Source organism: Falco rusticolus, chromosome 9 (genome assembly GCF_015220075.1).
Source record: "Falco rusticolus isolate bFalRus1 chromosome 9, bFalRus1.pri, whole genome shotgun sequence".
Classification (NCBI taxonomy): Eukaryota; Metazoa; Chordata; class Aves; order Falconiformes; family Falconidae; genus Falco; species Falco rusticolus.
Window position 1 is genome coordinate 48,538,493 of NC_051195.1, and position 13,063 is coordinate 48,551,555.

General features: G+C 54.5%; 1 protein-coding gene across 5 annotated transcripts in view; it reads right to left on the minus strand.

The window, feature by feature from the left end:
• Positions 1-1,359: 1,359 nt before the first annotated feature.
• The window catches only part of ADAMTSL2 (ADAMTS like 2), a 28,218-nt gene continuing 16,514 nt past the window's right edge, over positions 1,360-13,063 (minus strand). For 4 of the 5 annotated variants that reach the window (XM_037400969.1, XM_037400968.1, XM_037400971.1 and 1 more), the window contains 7 exons: positions 11,245-11,371; positions 8,890-9,103; positions 6,628-6,783; positions 5,354-5,524; positions 5,042-5,218; positions 3,685-3,829; positions 1,360-2,285 (listed from right to left, as the gene is read on the minus strand). In XM_037400969.1, coding sequence (XP_037256866.1) covers positions 2,167-2,285; positions 3,685-3,829; positions 5,042-5,218; positions 5,354-5,524; positions 6,628-6,783; positions 8,890-9,103; positions 11,245-11,371 — 1,109 coding nt within the window. In that variant the 3' untranslated portion in view covers positions 1,360-2,166. The remainder of the gene's footprint in view (positions 2,286-3,684; positions 3,830-5,041; positions 5,219-5,353; positions 5,525-6,627; positions 6,784-8,889; positions 9,104-11,244; positions 11,372-13,063) is intronic. The other variant, XM_037400970.1, reaches the window with a different exon arrangement.

Genomic DNA, 13,063 nt, shown 5'->3' on the forward strand with positions numbered 1-13,063 from the left:
CACATTGCATCGGTGCCTGCGTGGGGACTCTCGTGCTCTGGTTTCTCCTGGCTGTCTCAGTTCTTCCCCTCCACCCTTGCAATACTCACGGTTTGTCTGACAAAACACCCTCTTTCTCCTGGAGCGAGTGTGCATTATTCAGATTAAAAGCATGGCGCTGGACTTGGGGATGGCTGCTGGAGGATGGACTGGCTGCAAAGAGACTCTCGTGGCCTCAGGGCTGTGCTCTGGGTCAGCTTTCCTTTTTAAAGATGCGATGGGAAGAAAAAAGCCGTGGCTTCAGCCCCAGCGGCTCCCAAATACTGTATGCAGCCCAGCTGGGTATTTTACTTTTAACCACGAGGGCTTTTAATTCCACAGGAAATCTTTTGAAGTACAAGTCAGTCTTTGCAAACGAGTAACTTCAACTTTCTTGGGGGGGGGTTCTATTTGGGGCAGGGTGGGGGCTGGGTTTAGTTTCGTACATGTTTAATATTCTGGGCTTGGTCCCTGCAGTGCCATGTCCCGGGAGCGTGATGCCTGTGCTCCGGGGGGACAGCAGCCGCTGGGGCCATGCTCCTGTGTACAGTTCTCACCAGGGTTTGTTTCCACGCATCGAGCCCTCCTCTTTGCATTTCTCGTGACCGTACTTCTTTCGCCAGCCTTCCCTTTTCTTCCTTTTATCTTTTCTCCTTCCCCTGTAGCTTGGAAACTAAGCTAATGGTTGGCTTTCACTAACTTTCACCTGGTGATCTGTTGTACAGGACTTTGGGAATCACGGAGGGGGGGTTGGGGGGAACCCCAAAAAAGGGGGGGGGGGGGGGGAGGGAAAAATAATAAAGAAATAAAGTACTTTGACATGGGGTTTGAGGCTGGCCTTTTTGTCCCTGCATCTTCCAACATGGGGTGCTACTTGCAAAGCTTGCACAGAAGTGCAAGAGTCCCCTTGCTGCTGAGGGGAGCGATGCAGCAGGAATTGGGATGCACACACTAGCGCAGGGGATGCTAAAGAGCATTTGGCCCAGGCTCCCTGAGTCCTGCCCACAGGACCATGGTGCAATCACCTCCCTTGGGAGCACAGAAAGGCCCTTTTCTTGCTGGCAAGTATCAAGCTGCTTTGCTTGTGAGCTCCTGAGAAGCTTCCAAGTTGCAGTTCAAGCCACACACGTAACCCCAAAGGGCTCCTGACCCAGAGCAACAGTCCTGAAAGCCCCAGCTCCCCCACTGCCTGCATCACCTTCCTCCCTGCAGCACCAGTCCCCTGGCTCAAGCTGCTCTGCTCTCCACTGGCACCGGTAAGTTCACAGCCCCAGCTCCAGTGTGCCCAGCACACAGGGCAAATACCCACTACAAACTGGAGAATAAAACAAGATAACACCATAAATATGACAACTTTATTAAAATATACATATGAGTACAAATTAATGATTATATGGATAAAGTTCACTGTCTGTAAACAAATATATTAAAAAAGAGCACGTCTTTTTTGTGATATAAAGTGCAGTTATGTTTCCGTATTATATACAATATGTCAGCATTATGGGGTGGGGTGTAAGGACTATGGAACTAACATTTGATTATAAGATAAAATTCTCTGAAAAAGTATACACCTACATATTACAAAAAAAGGGCTTGGGCTCGAGTTCATTTAGCAAACGAAAAATCAGCTTCCCACCACATTAAATGCAGCTAACGAGAGAGTGAAGGTCTCGGGGATAAATTAGGAGAGAGGCACTAAGCCCGCTCGCGAAGGGAAACTTGCACTTCACAGAGTTCACACCTTCCCCTCCTCAACCCCAAACTCACACAGAGGAAAGAAACCAAAGGACAAGACCCTGTGAAACGTTGTCTGCAGTTCGGGGGAATCAAATATACACGACTTTATGTACAGCTCTGATAACGGGGGCTACCAATGTACAGCGGTAACGGCTTGGCAAGCGAGCCGTGCTGGCGCCGTTCCTCCACGGGAGAGGGACAAGGATAGTAGTTCTGCATCGGTGGGAAAAAAAAAAAAAACAAACCACAACAAAACAACAACACAAAACCAAACCAAAACAACCCAAAGGCATCCTTAACATCAGTCTGTGGGATGCGTAGCGCTTACTAAATGGTATACGGAGCCCTTGCTAAGGGAGGCGCAGCCCAGGGGTGCCGGCACGTGCCACAGGTGCTGGGTACTGTCAGGCACTAGGAGTGGGGCGCGCGGCAGGAGCGGCAGCAGGCTTTGCTGTAGTACCAGTGGCTGCACAGGTTGACTTTGATGGCCAAAGCACAGTTGGTTCCTGCCTGGTCCTGGCAGCTGTCATCTGGGGGAGAGAAGGCAAAAGGCACCGAGATATGGCAAAGAAAAAGAAAACGAACCAGTGCAAGCTCACGAGCTCATTCCCCTCCCCCCCCCCCCTCCCCCCCCCCCATACACAGCCTGCCTTGAACACCATGGGCAGTGCAACAAATCACCCTGGCTGCAACTGCCACCTCCCTGGTATCTGGCAGAGCATCCCCTGGGAAACACCATGGAGCTTCTCCATAAATACCATTGTCAACCTAAGCAAAGGCACGAGAAGGCTGACCTGTTCCATCACACCCAGTCCGGCTTGAGGAGTCCCATTTGGTTCCAGCCGTGAAGCTCAAGCTCTTCCCCATAAGCCAGAACTGCCCAGGGCTTGCTGGAGCCACCAAGGGAGCCTGGCACTGAGCTGCCCCTGGGCCAAGGGTCTCCCCTGGTAGGGCACAGGGTGACCCCAACATACTCACAACTTCTGCCCCAGAGAGGCTATTTGAGAAAGGGAATGGGAATCCAGCAGTGTTACAGCAGGAGTTAGGGACAAGTGAGCTGCTGGAGACGGGGAGGAGGTCAGAGACCACTTCAACACTCTCCCAGCTCCCTTTAGAGTAGTATTTTGCTTCAAACCCATTGGGTTTACAGCTGTGAGCAACCTGGTCCAGTGGCAGGTGTCCCTGCCCATGGCAGGGGGGTTGGCACCAGATGTTCTTTAAGGTCCCTTCCAACACAAACCATTCTATGGTAATTTTTTTTTTCTTAAAATCCATAGAATTCATGAAACCAGGCTGCTCCCAGGGCAGGCAGCTTGCTACAAGGGGGCCACGAGGCACCTTGCAAGCACCATGCTGCATCCTGGACCTCACGGGACTGGTCAGCCGAGAGCACCAGTGGGGCCAGAGCTGAGCCAGCAGCTGACCCCAAATCTGTCTCCCATTTTGATGCTTTTCTCCCACACTGTCCTTATTCCCAAATCCTATTAGAGGATTAGAACTGCGTGTTCACTAAAGATCACAGGGACTTTGAGCCAGCAGACGAGTCAGATAACGAGATAGTTACAAATCCCGCAGGACATCTGGAGACCAAAAAAAATCATTAAAATAATGGCACGGATGAAACTTCCCAGACGTTAAGTGGAATCACACAGAAGCAGCACCTGAGTCAGCTCTCCAAAGCTCCCTTTTATCTTAAGGTCAGAGCATGCTTCTTTTCAACTCTCCCCTTAATTTAACAGGGTTACCTCCAGAAACAGCCAGTGCCCGGTGCCCCGTTACTTGGGCACAGAGGGCGAGCTGTCCCCTTTACATCCCCCCTGGGGATGACTGTTCACTGGGGGTGGTGGAAGCCAAGATTCTGGGCTGTGCTGCTCGGGGGTGTTGGTGGAAAAATCAAGGCTGGGGAGTGCTGCCAGCAGCGAGGCTTACCTGGGGGCTCCGTGGGGCAGGGCTGCAAGTCGCAGGTCTGTTTGCCCACTGGCTTCACCAGTGGGTCACAGCCCCGGACAATGTCCTTCCCTTGGTAGCACTTCACATCCCGCATTCTCACACCGATGCCACAGGTTTTTGTGCACTGGGAAACAGAGAGAGGGGGGTGAGGCAAGACCCCCTGTTGTGGGGGTCTGTGCTAAGCCAGAACCTGCTGAAAAAGTAAAAATAAAAAAGTGCTCGCTGGAGATGTCAGGGCAGGGGGTGAACTCTTCCCCTGGCTGAATGCCATGTCTCAGCCCTGCGCTGCTGGCTTCTTGCTCCATCTTTGCTGCCAGTACCATCAGCTGCCTGCAGAAGCCTCTGCCTGGGGATACACGGCTGTGCTCCCATCCCCTGGCACTGCGATGCTCCCTCCTCTCACTGCCCGTTGCAACGGGCCACCAAGGAGCCAGCCTGGTCCATGGGCTGCTCTGGGACACCAGGGTGGCTGCAGCCACCCCGAGGCCACGGGACCCCGCAGCAGTACCCGGCACAGGGCTGCAGAGCTGGCGTCTCTGTGCATCACGCTGCGGTTTGCAGAGCTGCTCCTGGGCCTGGCACTCGCTGCCCGCTGCCCTGTGGATGCCTCGCCAGGCTGGGATTACAGCAGGGCTGCTTTGGTGAATTACAGGCTGCAATGATGGTTTGCAAGACTAAACAAAACAAGGCGCCTGGAGCACGGACGAGGAAAGCCACGTTAGGGAGGGCTTGCAGGGAGCCAGCCACAGCCCTTCACAACTCCTCGCCCACACGTGCTGGGCTTGGCCCCATGGCCACTGAACCCCGGCTACTTTTGCCGAATATACGGGGTGCTGGGGAAAACTGTGCTGCCCACGCTGCATCCCCAGGGCAGCCACACCATGGGCTCTGTGCACCCCCCAGCCACAGTGCCACCAGCAGCTCCAGGGAAAAAGAAGAAAGGGAGAGAGAAAAAAAAGAAAGAGAGCAGAGGAAAAAAGGAAGAAAAGAGAGCAGGGGAAGAAAAGAAAGTGGAGAAAAAGGAAGAAGAAAAAAACCAGACCTCGAACACCTCCTCTCCTTTGTGCCCTCCCTGAGCACACAGCCAGTCCCAACCACAGCATGGCAGGGTGGGCTCTCTGCCCCCAGCTGCCAGTGCTACAAAAGGGTCCCCCCAGCTGCTCTGTCCTGCAGAGATTTGCCCACCTCCTTGGGTATTTTGCAGGCAGTGAGAGCCTTGGTATGGGAGGACGGGGCACCACACACTGAGGGCAAGTGCATCTTGATGGAAGGACATTTTCCCCCCACCCTGCTCCCACAGATCCGCCCGGCTGCCCTCAGCTCCCTGCCCCCTCACCTCCGACCAGGGGGTTGTGTACCACTTGAAGCACGGCCGCTCAAAGCACGTCGTCTCCTCCACAGGCTTCTTGGCGACATCACAGTCCGCAGGGTTGCGAGTCTTGATCTTGCCATTGACGATCTCCAGACAGAGCACGATCCTCTTCTTCACGCCCCGGCCGCACGTGGTGTTACACTGTGGGGGGCGCATGGGGCTGGCTGAGACCCACACCCCCCAGCCCGACCCACGGCGGCGCATCCCTCCTCCATCGCCCCCCAAAACCAAGCCCCCACTCCAAGCACCCCCCAGCCCTGTGGGGGCTGCACTTACCCGCTCCCAGTCCTGCGCCAGCCAGTGCGAGGGGCAGTTCTTGTCCCCGCAGGGATGGATGGCCAGTGGCTTCGTCTCCAGGTTGCACTGCGACTCCGGCACCACCCGCCCGTCGCTGGTTTTGCAGTACACGTGCCGGATCATCCTGCCCTGCCCGCAGCCGCCGCTGCACTGAAACCACAGCGGGCACGGCAAGCGGTCAGTGGCAGGGAAGGCAGCGTGGCTCCATCCTCATCCCCACAGCGGGGACAGAGATGCATCCATGGGGCTTGGCCGCCTCCCCAGCCCCACCTTCCCCAAATCGTGGGGGAATTACTGGGGCTTAGCTTAGAAAACCCTCAGGGAAGCTCAGCGCAGCCCCACCTTAGCCAACATATCCCACACCCCATCACACTGGTGCTGAGCAAAACTCAGCATCCCTCAGGCCAGGCAGGAGGGGAAGCATCACAAGCAGGGAACCCCCTGAGGTGGCCCTCAAAGAGGTCAAGGCAAAGAGGACCAAGCAAGTGGCTGCAAATATCCCCCCCACCACTGCAAAGAGCCAGGCAGGCACTGCCCCCAGCGCCAGCGGAGGCAGCCAGTGCTCCCCAGCTCTTTAGCGGGCGCTCCTGCAGGGATGCACGGTGTTTCACAGCACCGCTGCTGCCATGGAAACCACTTATTTTTAGCTGATGCTAATGGATCAAAACCTGGGTAAAAATAGCTTGGGATGGAGGGGATCGCTGTAGAATAATTGTGCAGGGGTGGGGGAGAGTGAGGAAGAGAGGGGGGAAAAGGTGGGAGGGAAAAAAGGTAGGGGAAGGAAAAAAAAAAAAGTTCGTTTTCTGGGCACAGAGGGTCAGCACTGTCAAGGTATGCTGAGCAGCAGACAGATCAGGGGATTTTGGCACATGCTATGGCCCTCAGCCAGATCTCTGGGGGTTTAACCCCTCCTGCACCCCATCCTCAGGAGGCAGGAGCCCCCAGCGGGCCTACGAGGAAGCTGTGGAACCCACCGGGAGGCTGGATCAGCCACGGGCACAGAGCCAGGGTGGTCAGCCAGGGTGACAGCACTGGTGACAAGTCTGAGTGGAGGTGACACAGGGACTGGGAGAGCAGATGTGGCTGGTTTGGAGGGCAGCTCAGGGCACAGGCTGCCCGTAGGACTGGGTGAGCTGGGAGCTGCCAGGGAGGACAAACCCAACCCCAAAACTGGACACACAAGCAAGCCTGCAAAAGGGGGCCAGCTGCAACAGGTCACCAAGGCCACTTGGCCAGCCACTCCAGGGTCTCACCGGTCCCCAGTCAGAGACGGTCCACTGCCGGTCGCAGGGTGGCCCGGTGCAGTTCTTCTCGGCCAGGGGCCGGGCACTGGCATCACACAGCTTCTCGTCCTCCGAGCAGCGAATGTCCCGTGTCACCACGCTCCGTTCTCCGCACCGGGCTGAGCACTGCCAGGAGGGGACGGGGATGGTGTCAGCAGCAGCTCCTGCCATGCTGGGAGCTGCTGTGTTGGGGTTTTTGGGTTGTTTTTTTTCCTTTGTTTGTTGTTGGGCTTTTTAATATTTTTAATATGAAACTCTAGAAGCACGCACTGAAAATGCATAGATGACTTTCTGTAGAACAACCGGTAGCAAAGCTGCCCCTCTTCCCCAAAATCCCTCAACAGCTCCAGCAGTTAAGGTACAAGAGGGCTGTATCCTGCCTGTGTGCTGTGCAAGCTTTCTGCAGGGGTGATGCCAGAGGGTGAAAACCCAAGGCACCGAACCACCTGATCAGAGCTGAAAAGTTTTAGCTGTCACTTAGAGACAGGGTGAGATCTCCCTCGCCTCCTTCCCAGGAACAGCCAGCTCCTTTCTGCCTCTTTGGAGAATGTTTTCCCCAAACAGCACAACTGAGAATTTTATGCTGTGGATAAATTTGGCACCGCGCAGCCACCAGTGACATTATTTAGAACTGGATTTGAGTTACTACAGTCTCACATACACGTATTTGCTCCATGCATAACGTAAAGCAGGGAAAAGTGTCAACAGCACAGTGCTCCGACACACCGTGCTGATATGTTAATCCTCAGATCCCTGAAATACGCTTTTTTTTTTTTATGCTTATTTCCCCAGCCAACTTGGCACCCTACTTCAGATGGGATCCAAATGAGATTAGCTTTGCTGCTGGCTAAGAACAAACTACTCCAGGACTGTCTCAAGCAATCTGTCTCTGACACATGCTGGAGGGGAATATAGATGTCTGTAAAATAAGCTACTCTGGTTTGCTACGCCGGTCAAAATCATGCACAGCGTGTGTGCATGGAGCAACTCTCTACCCAGCTGGGGAAGTCAAAACATCCTGCGACACCAGGGAACGCACCAGCCCCTCCATCGACACACCCCGGCTGGCAGAAGAAAGGAGATGTTGAAAGTGTGATCGAGAAGCATTTTAGGAGCCTCCCAGGAGGAAAAAGTGTGATCCCTTGTGGGGTAAACCGTGGGGCAGGTTTGCACCCACAAAGAGCTTGGCCCAGAGCTCTGTCTGCTTTTGCTTAGAAGGGGTCTGGGCTTGATACGGGAGCAGGAACGATGCTCCCCTGCAAAGCCTGCTGGCTCCAGGGCACAGCCGCCCTGCTGAGGGCTGGTGGTGGCACCCGGGCAAGATGGACACAGACCCAAAATCTCCCTCTCCCCACGCACACCTGCTTCCCGAAGATATTGAAGAGGCCAGGCTGTTTCCTAGCAATGCATGGAAACTGTGTTACAGCTGTGTTACACCCATTCGTGTGGCCATGCTGGGTCCCCCTGTCCCTGCACCACGAGCTCCAATGGGCGCAATGCCAGGGGACCTGCTCCCCAGCCACCCCAGCTCGGAGACTGGCCCCAGCTCTCCAAGAGGCACCGGTTTGGTCATTCCATGGGTTTGTGTTTGCAAGGGACTGCTGGAGTGCTGGCAGTGCCTGGAAATGAGTTCAGGGGCACAAAGCATTTCACGGGTTTTCCCAAGCAAACCAATGAGCTAAACCAGGCACTGTGCTGCACCACCCCAAACCCTCTCCCAGCTGCTTTAGGGATCTGCTTAAGGCACAGCGAGGAAAAGGTTTAATCCTCCATGTGGTGCAGAGAAATCGGAGGTGAGGAAGGGAAGCTTATAGGAATGTAACTCACACGTTGGTTAGTATCATAGTTAGTTAGTAGAGGGTATCACAGGTAGGTTACCCTCCCTGGTGCCTTGCAGGTTGAAGAAGCTGCCGGGGAAGCAATGGTGGGAGGATCTGAGCCTCAGGCTCCTGCCGCATCCCAGTGGGCAATGCCAGCACCTTACACGCTGTCAAGGACCCCATGAGTGACCGGTGGCAGTGGCCTCCCCATCCTGGAGGGGACCCAGGGCTTCATTTTAGGGGAAAAACATCACTGATGCACACCGGTCCACATGCAATGACTGCAGCCAGTGTTCTAAAAGGTGGGGTCTCTGACAGCTACAGATGAGTTTAAATCAGAAAAGGAAGAGAGAAGCGCAGGCACACGTGCTCGCCCCCAGTGCTGCCAGGCCAGCCGCCCCCCAGCACTGACCTCAGACCACTCTGACATCTCCCACTGGGGCCCGCAGGCTGGATTCTTGCAGACCTTGCGCTCGTCTGGACGGGTGATGTCAGCGGACTCACAGAGGTCGCTGTAGACGGAGCTGTCGAATCCTGGAGAGATCATTTTCCAGCAGCGAACGATGCGGAACTGGTAGCCCTCCCCACAAGTGCGGGAGCACTCGCTCCAGCTGCTCGTCTCCCACCTGTGGAGGTAAGAGAGGCTGTTAACGCTGGGCATGGCTGGACCAGGGCCGGAGCATCCCATGGGAAAACCCTGCCTGCTCTTGACTGGAGGGAGATGGCTGCAACAGGAATGAGCAGCAGTCAGGCTGCCAGCATGGGAGAGGCTCTCCCACAGGATGGGATATATTAACATACAGTGGTTTCACCCAGCAGACCTGAGCTCATGCCCACAGTGGCAGATGCTAAAACCAGATTGCTGAGCAGAAGGAGGTGCCGGCACGGTGAGACAGGTACCGGTGCCATCGCTGCTGTTTGTACACTCCCCGGCTGCGACCCGGCATGTGCCAGCACATGCTTTTTGCCCACATCTGACCTCTCATTTTTGCCTGATCAGCTGAAGTACAGGGAGGGCACAACCATCCATCACCCTGCAAATCCCAGCAATAATGTCACACAAAGCTGTCTGAGCCCCGGTGGAACAGCCAGTCCTGTACCACCATCAGTAATGCTGCTAATGTCACATGATGGGCTGGAGGGGCTGGGATCTGCTCCGAGACACTGCCTGCACCTTACTGTCCCCTGCCACCACTGTCCCAACATCAGAAGATGGAAGCAGCTTGTAAGTCGAAGGAAAAAGATGTAAAAAGTAAAGATTTTTTTACAGTACAGTAACATTATAGCAATTCTGAATTAGAGGATAAGCTAAAAATGTAAAAATCTAAATGGATCAGAATTACACAGCTCCTCTGGGCATGGGGCTGCCCCCTGTAGCCCCGAGGGCCGCCTGCTGCTGCCACTCTGAGCCGCAGAGCCACGTCCCCGGGTGGCAGGCTGGCCTTGCACCCCGCATAGGGAGACGTCACACATTGAGAGGTGCCACCTAAGTTCAGAAGGGAGATGAAGCCAAGGCCTTTCCCATCGAGATCACGCAAAATTCTCTTAGCACTTTGTGCTGGAAAGGCATCGCCAGCCCAAGCAGCACCCTGTCTGCCTCAGTGCCGGTGAAGGTGCCCGGCTGCCCTGTTGGAGCTCCCAGCAGCTCCTCGGTTTCCCCACCACCGAGCTGCAACCGCCGGTAAATCACAGAGCAGCTCTTCTCTCTCGCAGCGCAAGCCCACGGAGCTGGAACAGCACAGCTATAAGGAGGGGTGGCTTTATAAAAGACCCATGGGATAATCCAAGCATGAAGAGAGCCCTAATGCCTGTACTAAAAAATTACCAATTTAATGCAAATAGAGATTAAAGTCCCCATGGTGTCTACAGGGCATGTTCCCAGCAGCAGCACCATCCACCTCCCCACGCTTTTCTTGCCTCAGCTGCAGCCTGCCCTGGCTTTCAGCCTTAATGGGCAAAGGTTCAACGAGAGCTTACACTGCAAAGGGCACGTGCTTTCCTCCCCCATCCTCCTTCGCAATTACCCGGGGTGAAAGCAAGCACTCTCCGGGGACCAGGTATGGCACCTGGTCCCTGGCACCACAGCGGTCTTGCTTTGCACTGTTCACAAGTGACACCATTCCAGGGCATGCACCAGCCAGCCCTTGGTCTGACACCATCAGAGTCCTTCTCCCTCCCACAGCCACCGCTCTGTCCTGCCATCAATGCCGTTCCTCCCAAACCTTCCAAAAAGCACACCCCAGGTTACAAGCCAGCAGGAAGGTGCCCCGAGCCGTGCCACCTGGCTCTGGGCTACACACACTTCTTGGACAAAAAGCCACATCAGGAGAACCTTCTGAAGGACTTCCAGCACGGGTTCCCCTCTGCACCAGTTCCTGCCCCGATACAAGCAAACCTCAGCAGTGCTGAGGCTGCTGAAGGGACCAGAGGGCTGGATCCTCAGCACAGTTTGCAAGCCCGGCCCCTCCACCCAACTCAGACACATGTGCCACCGCACGCTGTCCAGGGCAGGACCCTGCCTGCATTAGTAGAGCCGGACTTGATGGGAGCCCCAGGTGTAAATTCCACCAAGACTTAGGGAAGTTTTAACCTGGCAGCTTGAGCTAAAGCACTCAGGAGGAGAGTCTTGCTGTGTCACAGTGCAGCCCAGGCAGAAGCAGCAGAAGCTGCCCCCAACCCCCCCAAAACCCCACTGACCCCCTCCCCCAAATACATCCAAGGCAGAGAAAGCACGGAGCCCCCCAGGAGCGCCCTGTCGAGGTAGTACCTTGGCTGGCACTCTCTCCCAGCACAGAACTCATGGATGGGCTCGGGACGGGTCATGGCATCACAGTACGTATCATCCACTTCGATCCCATCATAGCGAACACACATAGCATATGTGGACATCACTCCTAGTTTCAAAGAGAATACATACACACAACAGAGGATGCTTGGTGATTTTGACATCCAAAGTGGTTTTTTTTTTTTTTGTTTGTTTGTTGGGTTTTTTTTTTTAGCTGCATTTTCCAAAACTTCCTCCCAATGGAAAGCAGCAAGCCAGACTCCCTAGCCCGCAGGATGGATGCTGCTGGGAGGGGAAGACCACGGTGGCCACCCAGCCAACATGGGCAGTGCAGTCAAGTTTGGTCGACTCCGAAGGCGGGCATGACCACCCCTGCCAGGGCTTGCCACCAAGATCAATATATGACTAACAGGTTTTTATAAGAAATGCTTGGGGCAATGAGTCTGTTCAGCAGCTCCCTCCACAGCCATCAGCTCCCCCCGTGCCGCACTCATGGGGGGAAGACGACAGAAAATGGTCCCCAACCCCCTCCATCCACCCATTCTCTATGCAGGACATCCCGTTTGTGCCCAGGGGTCCCCCAGGTGCACCCAGCACTCCGGGCCAAGGAAGGGCTCCCAGGGCCTTTGCAAGGAGGCACCTGCCCCCCCCCCCACCCCCCCACCAAAAGCACAGGCAGCCAGTGTCGTCAGACCGAGACCTTTTCCCCCGCAGCCTGCTGTGCCAGAGTAAATGTTGTGAAGTCCATTCTGGGACCTGGCTGGGGACCAGGAGGCTGCTCTGGCTACAGGTAACAAGAATTGCAGCTCTCAGGAACATATGGTTTACATGAAACTAAAAAAAGATCTACAGCTCTTGACATGCTATTGCTTCTCTGCAATATGTCATTAAGAAAAGGCAATGAGAAAGGAGAAATTTAAGTAAAACCTCTCTCTGTTAGCTGCAAACCAGGGCAGAGCACCCTGGCCTGGTCAAGGGGGATATTTGTTCAGAGGGGATCAAAGAAGCCAAAAATGTCCCAGAACATGCAGCTGACGAATTCCTGGGCAAAGGGATGGATGGGAAGCTCCTGCTGCCAGCACGCTGCGGGCATGTGTCTGCTGGACAAGAACAAATGCTTAAAAAAAAAATAAAAATAAATCCTTGCATCTGCTCTTTTAAGAGATGCCCCTTAGATTGCAATCTCCTCTCTCTCCCTTTTTTCCTTCTTTCTAATTCCAGAAGCACCACAGGATCTGGATTATTTCAGGGCTGGTGTCACTGGGGAGCGGTGCAGGCGAGTGCACAACCCACACGTGCATCATCCCCAGCAATGGGCTCGCGGGGGCCAGGACCCCCTAACCGAGGGATAAAGGAGAGAGATCAGGTGGCTTGCAGCTTTTCAGGGGGCAAAAAGGAGGAATTTAAGCAAAAAGAATACAGGCTTAGTTTTGATATCCCTGGCATCTATGTCATCGTTCCAGATTTACACCCTCACAGCAGAGATCAGGCTCCAGGGTAGAAGGAGTGGGAGAAACAAAACAAACAAAAAAAAAAATTAAAAACCCAAATGCTATTTTGTTTCCTGCCAGAGCTGAACAATCTTCAAAATTTCACTCTGTGGGGAGGCAGCTGAGCTTTTCAAACCCCTCTGAACAGTCAAAAAGGGGAAGAGAGAGGGGGGGAAAAAAAAAAAAAAAAAAAGAGGAAAAAAATAAAAGGGGGTGGGTGGGAAAAGAAAGAGGCAATATGCTGAGACTCAGCACAGGTTTGGGGATCCTGCTGAGCCCCAGTGCATCCCCGCTGGGCTGGGAAGCAAAGG